General features: G+C 42.1%; 1 protein-coding gene across 9 annotated transcripts in view; it reads right to left on the bottom strand.

Annotated features, from left to right (window-relative positions):
- The window catches only part of KAT6B (lysine acetyltransferase 6B), a 186,377-nt gene that overhangs the window by 8,679 nt on the left and 159,625 nt on the right, over positions 1-18,073 (bottom strand). For all 9 annotated transcript variants that reach the window (XM_069572169.1, XM_069572172.1, XM_069572176.1 and 6 more), the window contains 3 exons: positions 2,081-2,312; positions 1,606-1,765; positions 690-1,016 (listed from right to left, as the gene is read on the bottom strand). In XM_069572169.1, the coding sequence (XP_069428270.1) occupies positions 690-1,016; positions 1,606-1,765; positions 2,081-2,312 (719 nt within the window). The remainder of the gene's footprint in view (positions 1-689; positions 1,017-1,605; positions 1,766-2,080; positions 2,313-18,073) is intronic.

Below are 18,073 nucleotides of genomic sequence, written 5' to 3'. Positions count from 1 at the left end.
CCCCTCCGCATGTCACAGATAGACACTGAAGACAAAGACGGCAGATCTGGGTTGAGCGCTTACCTAAAGACAAAATCAATTTTCTAACTTCTGCACCTGGAATGTGTACCTAGAGAAACCACCAGGCTACTATGACCGGAGACACGTCAAGAATATGTACTTGCACAAATGCAAAATACCAGCATTAAACATAAGGGCTTAAAATACCTTCTGACAATTCTGTGCCAAGGACAAGAGAAGGAAATACCATCAGGAGCACTGGGCTTGCAGTCTGAGCATTTGTCTGGTTCTGGCTCCATCTCTAATGAGTTGTGTGACCTTGGACAAGTCTCCTATCCTCTCTAGGCCTTGACATTTTCATCAAAATTGACTGGAGAGTGGTTAAGTGCTCCCCTGGGCCCTTTTCTCTTCCCACAGCCTGATTTACTCCAGGCCTGCAAACCAGCAGGTGGCAGTAACTACCAGCCGCCTGTCCCTGGCTTCCTGTCAGAGCACCAACAAACCTCAAAGAGTAAACACAATCATGACTATAAGATGAATGATGAGGACATATGATCAGTGGGACTGGACACAAATAAACTACATCTAAAGAATGGAGCGTGAAACAAATACTAATAGAATGTTTGCGATGACAAATAAGATCTGATTGAAACTGACTCACAAGACAGAAAATCTAAACAGACACATACCTTTCTCTTTATGGCAACTGACTGTGGTTTAGTCAATCTTGGAGGAGAGCTTTGGATATTTTCTTCCTCTTCCTCCTCCTCCTCCTCCTCTTCCTCTTCCTCTTCTTCCTCTTCCTCCTCTTCTTCCTCCTCCTCTTCTTCACTGCTCTCTTTAGACAGCTCCATCAGCTGCCCTCGCTCCCCTGCCACTGGCCGGCTCTCCGGGGAATGCAAATATTTATTTTTCGATTGTACTTTTGCAGGTGATTGCCTACTGTTAGCTCTAGATGACAGGATTTCTTGCTCCTCTTTTTCCCAGCAGCTAGCTTGTTCCATTAGCCGCTCGGCCTAAAGGGGAGGTAAAAATGGCGGGTCAGTGTGAGGGCAGTTACAGAGTCAGAGCCTCTAAGGATCAAAGGCAAAGGATCTCTAAGTCGTTTCGGATCAGGATAATCAGCCAGTCAAGCAGCATTCCAGCTGCATCATCTCAGAACTCTTTTGCATCAGTTAGGATAACAAATCAAAGAAGATTGGGTTTCATGGGATATTTAGCAGTATTAATGATGCGGCGAATTGATTTGAGTCCTTATCGCTACATTACATGCTCACTGGCATGGAGCACTTTAAGTAAGTTCATAAACACAATGAATCGATTGACATTGCAGTCTTGGAGCTCAGCACCAAATTTGATCTGATTACATGCTGTCACTAGTGAAAAATGCTGCTTTGTGATCAATGATAAACGTTTCATTTTTCATACTCAATTCAATAAAATTATCATGTCTTACCATGCAACCTCACTTAGGATAAATTAGTGCCATATCATTTCACAAGCTCTCTCTACATAACCAAGCTTTTGACCATGATGTTAATGACCTTAGCTTAAAAATGCTACAAGATTGAAATTACACAACTTAGGTTGATGAACCCAAATTACCTCTTTTTCGGCTTCTCGTTCTTCTTCAGAAACTGCAGCATTAGAAATTAAGATTGGGGTCCACCTCAGACTCTCTGGATCAAGTTCATTGGTCCGGGAACAGGTTTTCAACTTTTCCATGTGGCCCAATATCAACTTTTCCCGTCTAATGATGACAAATCTGAAATGTGAGGAGGCAGAAAAAGGTGCAATCAAAAGCTGAAATTTCATTTCACCTTCAGATATTGATCTCTGCTAGCACTAACATTGCCGGGGTTAGAAAAAACCAGAAAGCTCATCAATGAAAACGTGGAAGAAACTGAAATTTGACTAGCAAAGAAATGTCACTGCCTGTTTTCTTTTTAGGAGAAAAGTTTTTATAATGTTGTTGGGAACCTCTAATATTTAAATAGAATGAATCTGCCTAACTTTAGGGACCCTTTCTGGGGTAAGATGGTTACGAGGCAGCTGGGTTGCCCAGGACACGGGTGCTCACCGGCCATCTCTCTTGTCGATCATGTGGAGGTGCTGCAGAGTGGTGGCGATGTCATGGGGGCACATGCCCGTGGCTCTGCTGATGGCCTTGATGCTGATGTGCCGCTCGTGGTGGTGGTAGAGATATTCTAAGATGACACTCTTCCAGTAGGCCAGGTAGGAGAGACGACCTAGATCGGAGAGTGGCTTTTCAGGAGACCCTGCTTGGCCCTCTCTTCGAGAAAGCAAATAGCCTAGGGCAGAAAAAGCAAAAGTCGCCGTCACTGTGGTGTTCTCAGACATCGGAACAGGGGCCACTCAAAATAATGTAAGACTTAAAAAAAAAATGTAAGACTTACACTGTAAGTAGCAACAAGGTATATCACATCACAAAATATCACACAACTAGCATCACATTGGAGAAGTGCATTAATTTTCTGTATAGTCTCTTCCCAGTTATAGTCATCTGACATCCACGAAGTTTATGCCCCCGAATCCTTTATAGGAGCCCTGTAAGTCAGTTCATTTAGCTGATGGCAGCATTTCAGGCATACGTTGTGGCATACTTAACGAAGCTAAAGTTGAACACATTACTTCTGATAAGTCTCAACGTCCAAGTCCCCCGGCTTCAGATCCTTTCAAAAACTAAATGTCAGGCACTTACTCAGAAATCCTGTCAAGGGACCACCCCGAACATTAATGGGGAGGGGGGTGGTTTTCCACAGGAAGAACCAAATGACCCTTTAACAGCTGGGTCTTAATAAAAGACAAGGGCCTCTGTTGACTGAGATTCCGTATTGCTTGTTACATTTAACTAGCGGCGGATCTAAAGCTTTGTTTCAGGACTAATAAAAGAATGTCTTTTAAGTCAACTGCTGCAACTCCTATCAGCTCCACTAGCTCTATTTTCACCTCTTTCATGGAAATTAATTTATAATCCAACCGTTGGCTCCTACAAATTAAAACAAAACAACCTCCTTAAAACAAACTGTTTCATGTAAACGCAGAAAAGCCCTGAGCATGGTAGGCTTTTGAACACATACCCAACAGCATTACTGTGAAGGTTCCTTGGCAAAGGAACTTTAAAACGAGAAAAACTTTAAATCCACTTGAAGGTAATGAATGAAAGCTGGCGGCTGTCTCGGTAATTAAGAGCCACTTACTGAGTAGAGAAGAAATGTTATAAACTAATGATGTCTACCTTGTTCTAATTATCTATTTCAACAGCCTCACCTTCATGAACTTCCTAAATTTAAACAAACATCAACTACATACAGTAGGTGGCAGCAATTACAAAATCATGCTGCTTTGTAAACCACCCAAATCTTCAGCATTTTTCTTCTTTATCTACATTTCCAAAATGGCTGCATTTTCAAGAATTCTCTCAATTTTGGATTTTTTGTTAAAAGGAGAAAGCAATGTCTCTGGTGCGTTTTCCTGCCTCTCAGAATCACTGTAAATAATGCAGAAATATACAACAAGAAATCCAGCCTTACCCTAGAAGGGTATAACCACAGCATTTTGCATTTTGATGGTTTTAATCTGAACGCCATTATGAAGATCAGGCACATATTTAACTTTAGGTTTTGCTGAAGTCTTTTGACTTGTCTCTTTAACTCATGTTTAAGCGCAAAGTATCTGACTGAATGCAAACAAGCACCACAAAATCTGACTGTCGACACGTCACTGGGCTGCACACAGAGGCTTTCTACAGCAGTGTCAGGAATGCTAACAGTGATGGCCACTGTGCTGAACCCAGCCCAGATTATGCCCTGTCAGTGTGCAGAAGCGCTGTCACCAGAACACAAAGGGTGCCCAAACCTCAGGACACAGATAATCGGCACATCTGTCCCCTGCCTCCTAAGTGCTTGGTACATGCTGAGAAATTTACTGGGTCAGCTGGAGGTCCCAGCTCTGTACCTCCGGGGTGGGTGGGAGTCGGGGAGGGAGAGGGAAAAGAACCATAGTGTCATGGACAGGGAATGATCCATTTTTGTCCACAGGATCCCACAAGTCAGTCTGATGCAGGGACTATGAAGTTCCCTAGCTCCTCACTGGTTCTCATCTGAACCCCACAGCTGGGAACAGTAAGCACCCCCACTCTGAAGCCCAGCAGACAGATTTCCGTACCACCAAAGTTGCACCCTCCCAACCTCATGTCCCCTCTGCGACGAGCAACCTTATCCAGGGAGCGCATGTATTTCTTTGTTCTGTCTTCTCTTCCCATGAGTGCTTTGTTGGGCTAAAAGGAAGCAGCCAGAAGCCCCCCAAAAGACAGCTGACACGATTGTTCATGCTTTCACACCCTGAGAGAGCAGCATACACCTTCTCAGGGCCTCAGACCAGACGGGTTAGGCAACCTGGGGTCTGTGGAGAACATCCTGGAGCAGGCCTTTCAGCTCCCGCTGCTCCCACTGTGTTCAGCGGCTGTCTCCCTGGGACGCTCCCTTGGACATAGTCTGTGATCTGTGTCTGTGCCCCACTGAGCGCGTGCATACCAAGCCCGCTGGACGTTCACAGAGACCACCTCTGTGCTGTGCTAGCAAAGGCTGCAAAGGCTACCCATACCTGCCAGGAAGTGATACTTTCCCTGGTGTGGGAGAGAAAAAACTGCTAGCCCAAACTCCAACCAGAACACACCAAGCAGGTTTCCAAGGATGATGGGCCCGCCCCACTGCAGACCACACAATGCCGCTGTCCCAAGACATCCCGGCACCGTCTGCAGTTTTCCTGTCTCCTCTTTGACTCATGAGCCCTTCAAGGAGCTTACACCAGTGGAAGGAACTCATATTTGTGCTTTTGTAAGTTCACAAAGTCTTTTCTCCTGAAGGAGAAATTTTTGGTTTAAACGGAATCCATTTCAACAAACAAAATGACCAAGGACAAATTTGTGATTCCTTGGTAGTAAAGTCAAGTCACTGGTAATACGTTAAAATATACACAACAGTTTAGCAGGAAAAGTTGCCGTGTCTTTTCCACTCCATTTGTGCACAAGGTTGAAGTAATACATAATTTAAATTTTACCTGCAGCAGGCACTTTTCCTCAAAAAAGCTGTAGCTGGTGGCACTTTATGACTCTGACCTTCATAACATGGCATGGTTTAACTCATGCATTTCTTGCCATCTTGTGTTTCCTTCTACTTTTTCTAGGCTCCTCAAATTATCATCACTATAGAGCCCAATGACAATAAGTTTTAGTAAGAACAGTTACTTATTGAGTGATTATAGCGATGTGGTGGTTAAGTTACAGCTCTTAAGTTTAACTTACCAAAAAGATTCCAAATAATTGATCTAAGATGCAGGGAAATAAAAAGCACTTATCTTGGAAGCCGGTATATTATCCTGAAGCATCTGAAACAAGTACAATACACCCCTGGGGAATAGATTCCTGTGGTGCTCTAATGCCTTTCCTCAACTCAGGATACTTTGAATCAGAAAACCTGAACTATCCCTGGGGAAACCTGGCTGTTCAGACTGGAAACAAAGTGATGTTTGGAGGACAAATCCCAGTAGCTGCAGTATAATTAATCGCTGGTGAAATTATTCCCTGTAAATTGTGAGCCAGAGGTGCTGGTGAAAAGCGCTTAACTCTGCGAGCAGGAGGCTTGTGCTTTAAAGCTGACTGGCCAACACCCCTCACCCACATCAACTATCTTGAGGAAGCTAGCTTGTTATTTTGCTTCACTGGAACTACCTACCCAAGAGAAAGTCAGGTCTAAGTTTTAGTGTATGAACCACGCACTAAATTCAAAAGATTATCAAGGTATTTGCTTAAAGGGAAAGGAAAAATAAGGCGAGGTCTGGAAAGAAATAAGTGTTTCTAAGCTGTATTGCATGGGACCCAAATTTACCTCACCTCTGTTGAGGCTGACCTACCTGTAGTAAGATAAGCAATCCTCATGTTAACTAGCTCTGATCCCCAGTGTGTGAAGAGGTTAATTCTCTCCTAAGGGCAGGGGAAAAAAAAGTGGTAGAGAGTTGCCTTCCTGCAGGCATTAGGATAAGGAGGGAACAATCTTGACAAGGTCAAGATTTGTTTTTGCAGCCTAAATTCCCAAATTAACTGAACTCCCAGCATATTAAATGCAAGGTTAACCCTTGATTAATATGACACGCTCTTTTCTTTTAAATCAGTAATGTAGTAAATTAGAATGCAGACTAAACCAGAGTGGGGTCATGTTTTCCAGCAAGGGGGTGGGCACGGGTAAGGATTTTCCTCTCCAAGGCAGCCACGCTCACCCTTGCACATCTTTATGTTCTACCACCTGGAGCCAGACCAGATGAACTTCCTCAAAGACAAAAGGGCAGACTTTGGCAAAGTACTTCCAACTCCCATCTATCTGGATTATATGGGTCTGGAGTAACCAGTTGCTTTTAGGGGAAAATAATCTTTAAGGATTACACAGTTTTCATCAGACACCTGTTTAGCTCAGCAAACCCCACTAAAGGGTTCCTATCAATAGAGAGCATTGGGTTTGCAAGCCTGGGAACTGACACCAGGCCAGGGATTTATGGCAGCTCTGGATCAGAGGAAATCCAGTGGCTCTAACCATGTATCTCAAAATTGTGGACGGAAATTCACTGGTCCACACTCATCTATTACTGGCTTCTGGGGTTAAGCAGCTCTGTGACCAAGTGGACAAATGGCATGTTATCAGTTTAAACAGTGGAGATAAGTCAGTTTGACAGGCTACTTATGTCTCCTCAGTGAAATTTTGTGGTGATTTTGCAATTAGTAAAGAAGGAGGCTGAACCTTAGCCTTCTCACTGTTTGAAGAGGAGTATTCTAAATGACTTGTGATCTGCCTGAATTCTTAACTGCTCAGATGTGTCCTCAGCGAACTTGGAAATTTTTAATTTTAAAGATATTCTGTATTTTAGGAGATTGGTTTTGAAGACATGGAAGTTTACGGCAACATTCCCATAATTTTATGGGCTTGAATAAACACTGCCTGACCTCTCAGTCTACAGCCAAAGACCAGTGGTTTTCAGAGTGTGGTCCCCCAGACCAACAGTATCAGCTATCACCTGGGAACTTGTTAGGGCTGTAAATTCTCAGGCCTGTTCATCAGAACTTTTGGAGGCAGGACCCAGCACCTGTGCTTTAACAAGCCCTCCAGGTGATTCTGACGCCCTGAAGTTTGAGAAGCACTGGAATAAACTCTGCTATAGGGCCGCACAGAATCGGACACGACTGAAGCGACTTAGCAGCAGCAGCAGCAGCATAAGGCTGCTGGCTTTGATGGGAATGTTACAATGGCCCTGCGCAGCAGGAGAGCCAATGAAAAGACAGTGGCTGAAGAATCTCGGTGAGAAGATCTCACCCAGATACTCGGTGGGAGAGAATCTGGAAAGCCCCACCAGACTGAAATTTAACCAGGGTCACTGAGTTGGAGAGTGCCTTTGTCTGTAGCTTCTATGCCTGTGCTTCCCAACCTTCACTGTGCAAACAATCCCCTTCTCGTTACAACTGGATTCTGATTCAGTACATCTGGAGTGGGGCTTGAGAGTCTGCATTTCTAACAAGTTCCTATACCATGAACCATGCTTGAATAGTAAGGGTTTATACAAAAAGCCAGTGATTCTCAAACGTTTGGGTCTCAGGACCTCTTTACACTAAAAACAAATTGTTTAAGAGCTTCTGTTTATAAGGGCTACATATATTTAGAAAAAAATTGACAAATATTTATTTAAACCCCCATTAAACCCATTATGCATTGACATTATTTTCTGAAATACAAAAAAATTAAAAAACGAATAAAATAAAAAGTGACAAGAGTAGCACTGTTTAACATTTTTGCAAAACTCTTCTACAATTAGCTTAAGAGAAAACAGCTAGATTCTCCTATCTGTTTTGGTATTCAATCTGTTGTGATATCACAGGTCATGAAATTCTGGACAACTCCACTGTACACTCGTGGGAGAATGAGAGTGAGAAGGACAAACAGTATCTTAGCATGATTTTGAAAACACTTATGACCTTGCAGACTCCCTAAAAAGGGCTTCCAAGACCCCCAGCGGTCCCTGGACCATACTATGAAACCATCTGCATTAAATAAAGAAATGAGAAGAATTTATAAAGATGGGCAACAAGGCAACAAGTATGAGAAAACAATCTGGCCCTTACTGCACACAGTATGACAGATTGTAAGAGGCACCACGGGTTGGTTAAGGGCAAGGGCTCTAGAGCAAGACTGCCTGTGATGGAATCCAGAGTCCACGTGTAACAGCTACGTGGCTTTGGACAAGTTATTTAATCCCTCTGTGCTTCAGATCCCTCATGCATAAAGTGTGGAGAGTAATCAATCATACCTGTCACCTGAGGGTTGTCATAACAATAAAATGAATGAATACAAAGCACGTAGAGCAGTGCTCGGCATGTTACAGAAACCCTGTATGAGTGTTAGGTATCATCAGCATCATTCAGCATGGTGAATGACAGGAGTCTCAAGCTGGTCATTTGATGACTGCTTATCCTTACTGTAGGGGAAAGAAAGAAAACTGGGACAGGAGGAGGCAGAGAACGGCTCCCTTTCCTTTTTCCTACTTTTGCTTGAGGCACCTGAAAACCATTCCATTCTTCCTCCTGCGCCCATCCCCATCTAACCACCCAAACATAAATTAAATTAGAGGAAGAAGCTGTGATTAAAAAAAAAAAAAAGGCAAACATATTCTGCCTTGGGAACGATCTCAAGAAACTGGCGACTAAAAGCTCCCAGCAAGCACATTTCTGTGCCCCCAAATTGCCTTTGGTCCTCAAGTCTTTAACTTCAAGGACTGCCCTTAGGAAACAGCAAGCACATCAAACCACAGTAACAATGATGGCTGGAGGGCTTCAGCAAGAACCCAGGGATGGTCCCAAGAGATGAAACAAAAACCCAAATGTTCTAGAAGACTCAAGAGTGGCCCTGGGAACATGGCTTGAGCCAGTGAAACCCAGAGAATGGGAACAGCAAGTCTTTGGAGAGGGAAGGCTGGCTGCCCAGGGTCACACGCCAGTCTGTCTCTCTAAGGCGCCCTTTAAGATCTCCCTTTTCAAAGATCCCACAAGCTCCTCTGCAGACTGTGCTGATGCTGGGCTCTTCCTCAGTCATGTGGTGGGGCCACTGGTCTTTTTTACTGAACACCCCTGCCTTGCTTTCAAGACTATATGGAAGAGGAGTGGTATTCCTTCAAGCCACGCCCCTACCCCACCCCCACCCCCACCCTGGGTAATGTGTATGTGGGGCATGCCGCCGCTGCTGCTGTGGGGGTGTGCGTGTGTGTAAGCATACAGACCATACTGGAATTTACCAGATGAGTTCCATGAGTCTGCGAGTGGATGTGGCCTCTCAAAGTGGGTGGTCGTTCTCCGTGTATACAGACTCATTGTGTATACAAACTCACAAACAGGACATCAGGTGGCAGGAACTCTCCTCCCTCTGCAGCACCCTTGTGTTGGAGAGGGTGAACATCTGTGAGTGAGTTACCAAGTTGGGGATGACCAGGGCCGGACCCTTGTGAGACAGCCCCAGGGTAAAAATGAGTCAATGGGTTTTTAATAACTGATTAATTTAACTGAGTGACGCTGTCTCTTTATTTCTCCTTTTTCTATCTTGTGGTCTTGCCCAGAGGCTCTCAACCCTGGTTGCACACTAGAATCACTCAGCCTTTTAAAAGCTCCAGATGTTCATGCTTCATCCAATCACAACCCTTGCCTCTCAAGCCAGGCTGGTCTCCGAAGTGTTAGGGCTTATATTAGGCAAAGGATCTTGGGGACTACTCCTTGGCCAGAATGTTAAATAGAGGTGGAATACCAATCCCACTTCTCATTTCTGTCTTGCCCCGCAAAGGCTGTGGTGGTAGCGGTGGTGCCTAATGAGAGATCCAAGTAGAAGGCGAATCCTGGGGGAATCAGAGACACCTGAGAGTTAACGGCAGAGAGGAGAAGAGGGTCACTTGGCAGAGAACTCCGTGCCAGACTTTGCAGAAGCTTCACTGATTTAAACATTTAACTGAGAAATATTTGTTTACGTGTGCCATGTTACCACACCATCAAGGTCCTGGTCTGGTGTATTAGAAAAATATAACTTTTCTAAGAAGGTGATCATGTATGAAATAGATTCAGTCTCCCAAATTTCTTGTTAGGAAGATGAGGCACCTCTGACAAAGAACAAAATGATCAATTTGTCACTCTCACTTATTCCCAAACTAAAACCATTTGGGGAAGGCAAGAATTAAAAAAAAAAAAATCTTTCCTTAACTATATCTGGGAAGTAACTAGTTTTTTTTTTTTTTTTTTTATGAGGCCCTTGCCTATTGCAAATTAAGTTCAGCTCTGACTCATCACTCAGAAGCACCCTTGGTTAGATAATAGTAATACAGTACCAGTACCATGACATCTGAGGTGACAGAAATTAGAAAAACATGTCAGAAGAATGCCCTCCTTTGGGACCTTTTGTGGGTTTCCACAGTTCAAACCACTTTTAAATTCTGCAAAGTTTTGGGAAAAACAAATTTACCAAAAAAAATTTTTAAGATGAAGTAATGTGGCATTTAAAAACTATGCCCTTTCTTGTAAATAGGCAAAAGTCCACACTGGCGATTCAATCTGAAAAACTATTTCAAAAACTAAATTTCTTCCAAGTTGAAACCTGGATACAATTTTTATATTGAACTTGCAAAATCCTGGTAACAAGAATTTAACTTTGAACAGTTACAACATTTTAATCATTGCATTAAATAAACCCATACACATTTCAAATAAAGTATCTGCTCAGAGCACGTAACAGTATATATTCACAATGCTGCACCTGTGTGACCATTCTCTGTAAAACATTACAACTGAACTCTTCTTTAAATACTACAAAAAACAAAAAGGGTAGTTTCTTTTGACCACTGAGCTTCTGTGGAGGGTGGCTGAAAAAGTTATTCTAATAGTCTGGTCGAATCCTACCCAGGCAACCAAGGGGGAGCATTTAAACCAACATGGCCACTGGCCACTGATCTCAAACCACGTTTGGGAGACAAGACAGACAGAAGAACAACTTGCCTTTCCATATGTTTCTTCTCCCACAACAGCCCCACAATACTTTGTGTGTGTGTGTGTGTTTCCAGTTATAATTTTCAAAAACTGGACAAAGTATAATTCCAATCATGAGTGATGAGCTTTCTGCACTGCAAATGTAAGAATATAGCAAGACTGAAAAAAGGAAAAAGGGGGAAGCAAAATCTAAAATTTTTCTTTGTTTTTAAAGTACATTTCAAAAAGGGTCTGTCTTTGAGACAACTTTCTAAAACCAAAGCATGGCCTATCACCCAAGGTGACTTAGACAAACAGTGCTATTTCACTGGTCTATAGAAGTCGGAAACTTCTCTTTTCACTTTTTATTTATCTCCTCTAAGCTTTCAAACAGGATTGGAAGTAAAAAGCCTCTGGCAATAAAAGGTGGTCTCCACACAGGGTTACTGATGAGCCCATTTTGACAGAAGTGCAGCTTCCTGCACCTGCAGGCTGGATGGGGCAGGAAGCTAGGCTGGGATGAGGTATTCAGTCAAGTCACTGGCTGCTTTGCCAGTGGACTTGGTGTCATGTAAGTTTCTAGCCATTAATCCTACAGGGATCTTAAAGTCCAACTGGCTACAGTTAGATATTAGCTGTTGGAAAAACAAAAAACTATGAAGCGTCATCACTAGCGGTATGAAAAGACATCAGTAGCTACCCCTTCAGTTAGCAGGTAATTATCTCTCAAAGTCCACCTTTTAGATTGGCTCCCTAATTCAAGAAGTACTTAACAGCTGAGACTTCAGTAACAATGTGTTAATATTGGTGGTTTAGTTGCTGAGTCGTGTCTGACTCTTGTGATCTCATGGACTATAGCCTTACAGGCTCTTTTGCCATAGGATTCTCCAGGCAGGAATACTGGCGTGGGTTGCCATTTTCTTCTCCAGGGGATCTTCCAACCCAGGAACTGAATCCAGGTCTCATTCTTTACTGACTGAGCTATGAGGGAACTGTGCTAATATTAATATATTGTTATTATATATATATAGGCTTACAGGTTTAATACTAGTAATATTAACACTGTAGCAAAAACTGTGCTAACAATATATTAGTATTAGCACAGTTTTTGCCACAATATCACTAGTATTAAGCCTGTAAGCCTTTATATTCTGTGGTCACTGGTAACCAAAGAATGTCCATCCAACTTTCAAAAGGTTGGGATTGAACAGTGCGTTCAGCAGGGGAATGCCCACTGTGTTCTAGGCACTTTTCTAGTTAGGTTGTGGAGAGACACTACATTTTCCAAATTTAATAAGGAAAAAAGCTCTGGGAATTTAATTTGTTAACCAGTATACAACTGTTGAACGCAAGAACCACAAACTACATAAATAATAGGAATTCAAATAGATATGCTAACAGCTAAAGTTCATTTAAAAAATCAATTCAATATGCTACATGCAAGCAATCAATTACACTGCAATCATCATTTACAAATCAAAGTATAATGCGGATACTCATGGGGGTAAATACAACTAGGTGGAAGTGTGTGATTATGGACGAACAGGCTGAAACTGTAAATTATGTAACTGTCTCTTGTAATTACCCTGCTTGAGAACCAAAAGAAACTTCCTGTATAATTTTGCTGGAGAATGGGGATCAAGACACAGAATTGCTTTTTAGCTGGTTTTAACCCTTCAACAGCTATTTAATTATGTGCGATGAGGTCAAAGAAAGTTTATGCTTAATTTATGAAAACTCGGCAGGGAGGTATTTTAAAGTAATCCTCTGAAAAGCTCCAGATTATTCATGAAAACTCATGATTTCTCTTCCTCTTCAAGAAAGATTTATCTAAATTATCTGGTAAAATAAACAACATTTAAAACAAATTCACAGGTGTCATTCAATTTATTTGCTCTCTAAAAACATTCATTATGGTCTGTAAGTTCTTAACTGGATGCAACTAAAACTTGCAGGGGTAGAAGGCTGTCAGAGTCCTCAAAGGCTCTTCTGCTTTGGTAGGGAAAAAAAATCTCATTAGCTTCCTTAAATTCATGGGGAAAAGCTCCAATACTGGGCAAACCACAGGGAAGGACTTCTAATCTACAGAGAATCATCTGCTTCTTTAGAAGGAGGAAGTCTGCTTTTGCAACAAATAATCAGCAGAATCTATTCTCATTTTAAGACATTCCAGCCTTTTTCCTTACCTTTCTTAAAAATCTAACTTTTAAACATCTTTTCTCTTCTGTAAGCACTGTTTCTAGTGCCTAAAAATCTGCCCCAAATATCGGAATACTGAACACTTCAGCATTCTTGGTGGAAGGGCAATTTCCTACACTTACAACGTCTGCCAGTATTGCTTTCCCTTATTTTGGATCAAAAAAAGGGTGGGGGGGGTGCTTCCCTAGTGGCTCAGTGGTAAAGAATCTGCCTGCAGGACACCCAAGTTTGTTCCCCGCTCCTGGAAGACCCCACACGCCACGGTCAGTAAGCCCAGGTGGCGCAATGATTGAGCCTGTGCTCTGCAAGAGAAGCCACTGCTTCCCAAACAGAGAAAGCTGGCGTGGGGCAACAAAGACCCAGCGCAGCCAAAGATCAAACACAGAAAAGTAAATAAAATAAGCAAATTAAGTTATTAAAAAAAAAAGAGCAAGGAAAGAAGAGAGGGTAGGTGGGGGGGAGGAAAGAAGGAAGGAAGGGAGGGAAGAGAAGAGGAAAAAAAAACCCCGAGGCTGCAGTGTCTCTTCTTCATCTCTTCGGTCTTTCCATTCCATATTCTCTCCTCAGTTCACCCCTATTCTGCACAGGCATTCCTTGCCTGCATCCTCTATTTTATCACCTGTGTTAACATACAGCCCTTCATTTATGTTTCTCTAGGTTTAAGAGTAGAAACATAGTTTACAGGAATGCTGTTTTTCTAACGGACTTAACATTTGAGAGGCCATGATTCTAGTAAATTTCAGGATATTTCCTTCACATAAAAGTGATTCTGTATAGCACTGAAATATATACATTACAATGTGTAAAACAGATAGCTAGTGGGAAGCTGCTGTATAGCACAGGAAGCTCAGTCTGGTGCTCTGTGACAACCTAGAGAGGCGGGATGGGAGGGAGACGCAGGAGGGAGGGGATATGGGTAGACTTACGGCTGGTTCATGTTGCTGTACAGTGGAAACCATCACAACATTGCAAAGCAATTATCCTCCAATTAAAAAAAAAATAAATGATCCTGCAAGGTCTGACATAAAGGTGATGCCAATATACCAAATACACTTGTAGTGTGCTAAGTCGCTTCAGCTGTGTCCGACTTTTTGTAACCCCATGGACTGCAGCCCGTCAGGCTCCTCTGTCATGGAGATTCTCCAGGCAAGAATACTGAAGTGGGTTGCCATGCCCTTATCCAGGGGATCTTCCTGACCCAGGGATTGAACCAATATCTCTTATGTCTCTCGCACTGGCAGGTTCTTTACCAGGAGCGCCACCTGGGAATCCCCTTATATTCATGTAAAAGTCTAAGCTCTAAAACAGATACCATAGGACATTATCTCCTATTTCAAGAATATCACTTCCTTTAAAAAACAAACAACAACAAAAAAGCAAAAATTAAACACAGAGACATATTAAATAAATATATACAGCTTAATAGATTATCATAAAGCAACCGCCCTTGTAACCATCTCCCAGGATCAAGAAGTAGAAGCTTGCCAGCTAGCCCGCTACAAACCTCCCACCTGTCCCATCCTGTTTACCCTCCTCCTTTCTTCTTCTTAAGTAACCACAATCATGACTAACAGTAATCTCTTGTGTTTCTTTATACTTTTATCACCAAACTATCCCCCCCAAGGACATATGCAAATATATTGTGTATAGTGAGGTCAACATGCATTATATTTTCCTCAAGATTTCAGCAACTTTTTTCAATACCTTCTACTATATAATCACACTGCATATTTTTTTTCAGTGTGGACAAATGCACAACTGAATTATTCTTAATCCACCAAGCTATTTTAAAGCACTTTATAAACATTAATTTAAAACAATTTTGTTGAAAAAAAGTAGCTCCTCTGTGGTGTTAGCTCAAAGCAGGACTCAACGTGAATTAAGTATAAAACAAGGTTTTTATATTGGGAAACGTGAAAATGCAGCACTAATATTAGAGCAGAATCAAATGGAACACAAATCCATGAGGGAGGGAAGAAAAAAAAAATCATGAGGGAGAAAAAACAAATCAGGTTTCTTACTAGTACTTCCCTAACAGAATTCAAAACAAATGTAAGAAAGTTGCTTAACCCAAAACAAATTGATATAAAAAATTTCTGCTTTACAACAACTGAAATTTTAAATATATTATTTAGAAATTTCCTGGAGAGAGGATGTTATCAAACTATTATCTTACAATATTCTACTTCAAACATACTACTACAAGCTGCAAAACATGTTTACAGAGAATAGCTCCCTTGAATCCAAAACCAGGTATAGCACTAATTTCAAACAATTGGAACAAAATCTTTCTTGCTCTTGGTTTAATAATGAAAAAATGCTTCCCTTGCATATATCTTAGCTGGGAAAATGGAAACGGAAGTGGGAAGCATTTCCTCCTCTGCAATGATGCAGCCCAAGTGTGCTTCACAGCATACACTGAGTGGGTGGGTGGGGAGCATCCTTGGTGTGCCCATTTCCTGTGAGCAAGAACTAGATCATTTATCCTGATGTTTTCATCACCAAGGCTAACCCCGGCAGAGTCTGTGCAAAGCATGCCGCTAAAGGAAAGGATGAAGGGATCAATGAATGAAAAAAAAAAAACAAAAAACGGCAAAAAACCAAAGATGGAGAGGAGATCTGAGATCTGGCTGGGTCAATTGGACAGGTGCTGTCACTGACAGAGAAGAGGACAGACTACATTTGGGCATTCATTACTTCTCTCCCTCAGCAAACTTTTTGTGGGCTCACCTATGCGTGTGACACTGTGCTTGTGGCTTGGGGTAAAGCAGTAAACAAGTCCTGGCCCCTGTGATGGTGCTGCCAGTGAAGTGAAAGTCGCTCAGTCATGTCCAACTCTTTGCAACCCCATGGACTATACAGTCAATGGAATTCTCCAGACCAGGATAAAGTGAAAGTCGTTCAGTCGTGTCTGACTCTTTGTGACCCCATGAATTGTAGTCCATGGAATTCTCCAGGCCAGAATACTGGAGTGGGTGGTAGCCTTTCCCTTCTCCAGGGGATCTTCCCAACCCAGGAATCAAACCCAGATCTCCCGCATGGCAGGCGGATTCTTTACCAGCTGAGTCACAAGGGAAGCCCAAGAATGCTGGAGTGGGTGGCCTATCCCTTCTCCAGTAGATCTTCCCGACCCAGGAATCGAACCAGGGTCTCCTGCATTGCAGGTGGATTTTTTACCAACTAAGCTATCAGGGAAGCCCTGCCGGTGTTGCCAAGTTCCCTTTATTCTTGAAGGCGAGGTTTTCTCATACTAACTCCTGGAATGGAGCTTGCCCAGTAGTGGGATTCAAAACTACTTGCTGCAAATGCTGGTCAATGTAAACAATTCAAACGGGCAAAAGACTTGTTAAAAAAAAATCCACCTGCGTGCCAAAACTTGAAACATTCTCAGCTATGTAAGGCAAAATGGTAGTTGCAGGTCGTATGTTTCATATTTACAATGTTTTCATTGATGCATGAATACAAACTATTCTATAAGAGCTATTTATTTGCTCTTATTTATGACAAGCTTAGTTAAAAATAAGATACATAAATAAATCGTTAGCTGCACTGCCTCATGCAACTCATTTCAATGCATTCAGTAACAGTCACTCGGAATAAATCACTGAAGAGCTCAATTTTCAACCTTGATGTTATCTTTAGCATATTAAAATATACTGTACTTCAGCCCAGTGTAATAAAGCAGTCATGACAAAGGCTTCTAGTACAACATATTATAATGAGAAAATAAGGAAAAATAGCCATTTCCCTTATTATATTATAAGCTAGAATCCTATTAAAAGATATGTCATCATTATATTTGATTACACAGGTCAAAACATGTCTTCCAAAACCCAGCCAAAGTCTGAGGATACAGCTGCTGGTTCTATCTTCCAACAAGTGTCATGGTGGAGGTGGGGGGAGCAGCTCTTATCTTAGAAAAGGCCATAAAGGACTTGAGCACCATTTCAAAAGCATAATTGATTATTCCTTAATGGTTGCTCAGCCTGTGCTCACCACGGGAGAAGAGCTGCTGGGAAAGCTCTGCAAAGAAAGAAACTGCCGTGACAGTTTCTTAGGACTAAAGTTGGAATTCTCCTTCCAAAATAAATGCATGGAGAAACGAATTATCTGATGAAAGCAGGAAAAGATAAATATCTCTTTGACCAACTGTGTGTAAATGTGCATTTTGTCACAGCTCTCAATTCTCTGCTCAAGGTTTATAGTAGATAACTGACAGCTTCCTTTCTGATGCAACTTATATGATCCTAAGACAGAGGCTGCCCTTAAACAAAAATACCAGACCGCAACAAAAGGCAGGGTGTACATATCATGTGGAAGACAGCAAACCACACCTAATTATGTTCTAATAAGATACAATTCTTCTTCCTAAGAATCACATGTGAGAAGAGAAAGAATATTAAGATAAGTTCTTCCTGAGGTAATTCATTTAACATTTATTCAATAAATAATAAAGACCTATTCAGTGCCAAGGGCTTCTCTGATGGCTCAGCAGTAAAGAATGCAGTAAAGAACACCTCCCAATGCAGGAGATGGGAGTTCGATCCCTGGATTAGCAAGAGCCCCTGGAGGAGGGCATGGCAACCCACTCCAGTATTCTATCCCAGCCCACAGAGGAGCCTGGTGGGCTATAGTCCATGGGGATGCAAAAGACTTGGACATGACTGAGCATCTAAACAACAATTCAGGGCCAGGCTCTTCTAGGGGTGAGATTACAGAAGAGAACGAAGACTCTACCTCCATGACGGACAATAACCCATGAATATATAAAAGACATCTGCAACTTTCTAAATGACTTTGCACTTACTCAGCCTA

Source organism: Ovis canadensis, chromosome 25 (assembly GCF_042477335.2).
Source record: "Ovis canadensis isolate MfBH-ARS-UI-01 breed Bighorn chromosome 25, ARS-UI_OviCan_v2, whole genome shotgun sequence".
NCBI classification, from domain to species: domain Eukaryota; kingdom Metazoa; phylum Chordata; class Mammalia; order Artiodactyla; family Bovidae; genus Ovis; species Ovis canadensis.
This window is presented reverse-complemented; position numbering and strand designations above follow the sequence as displayed.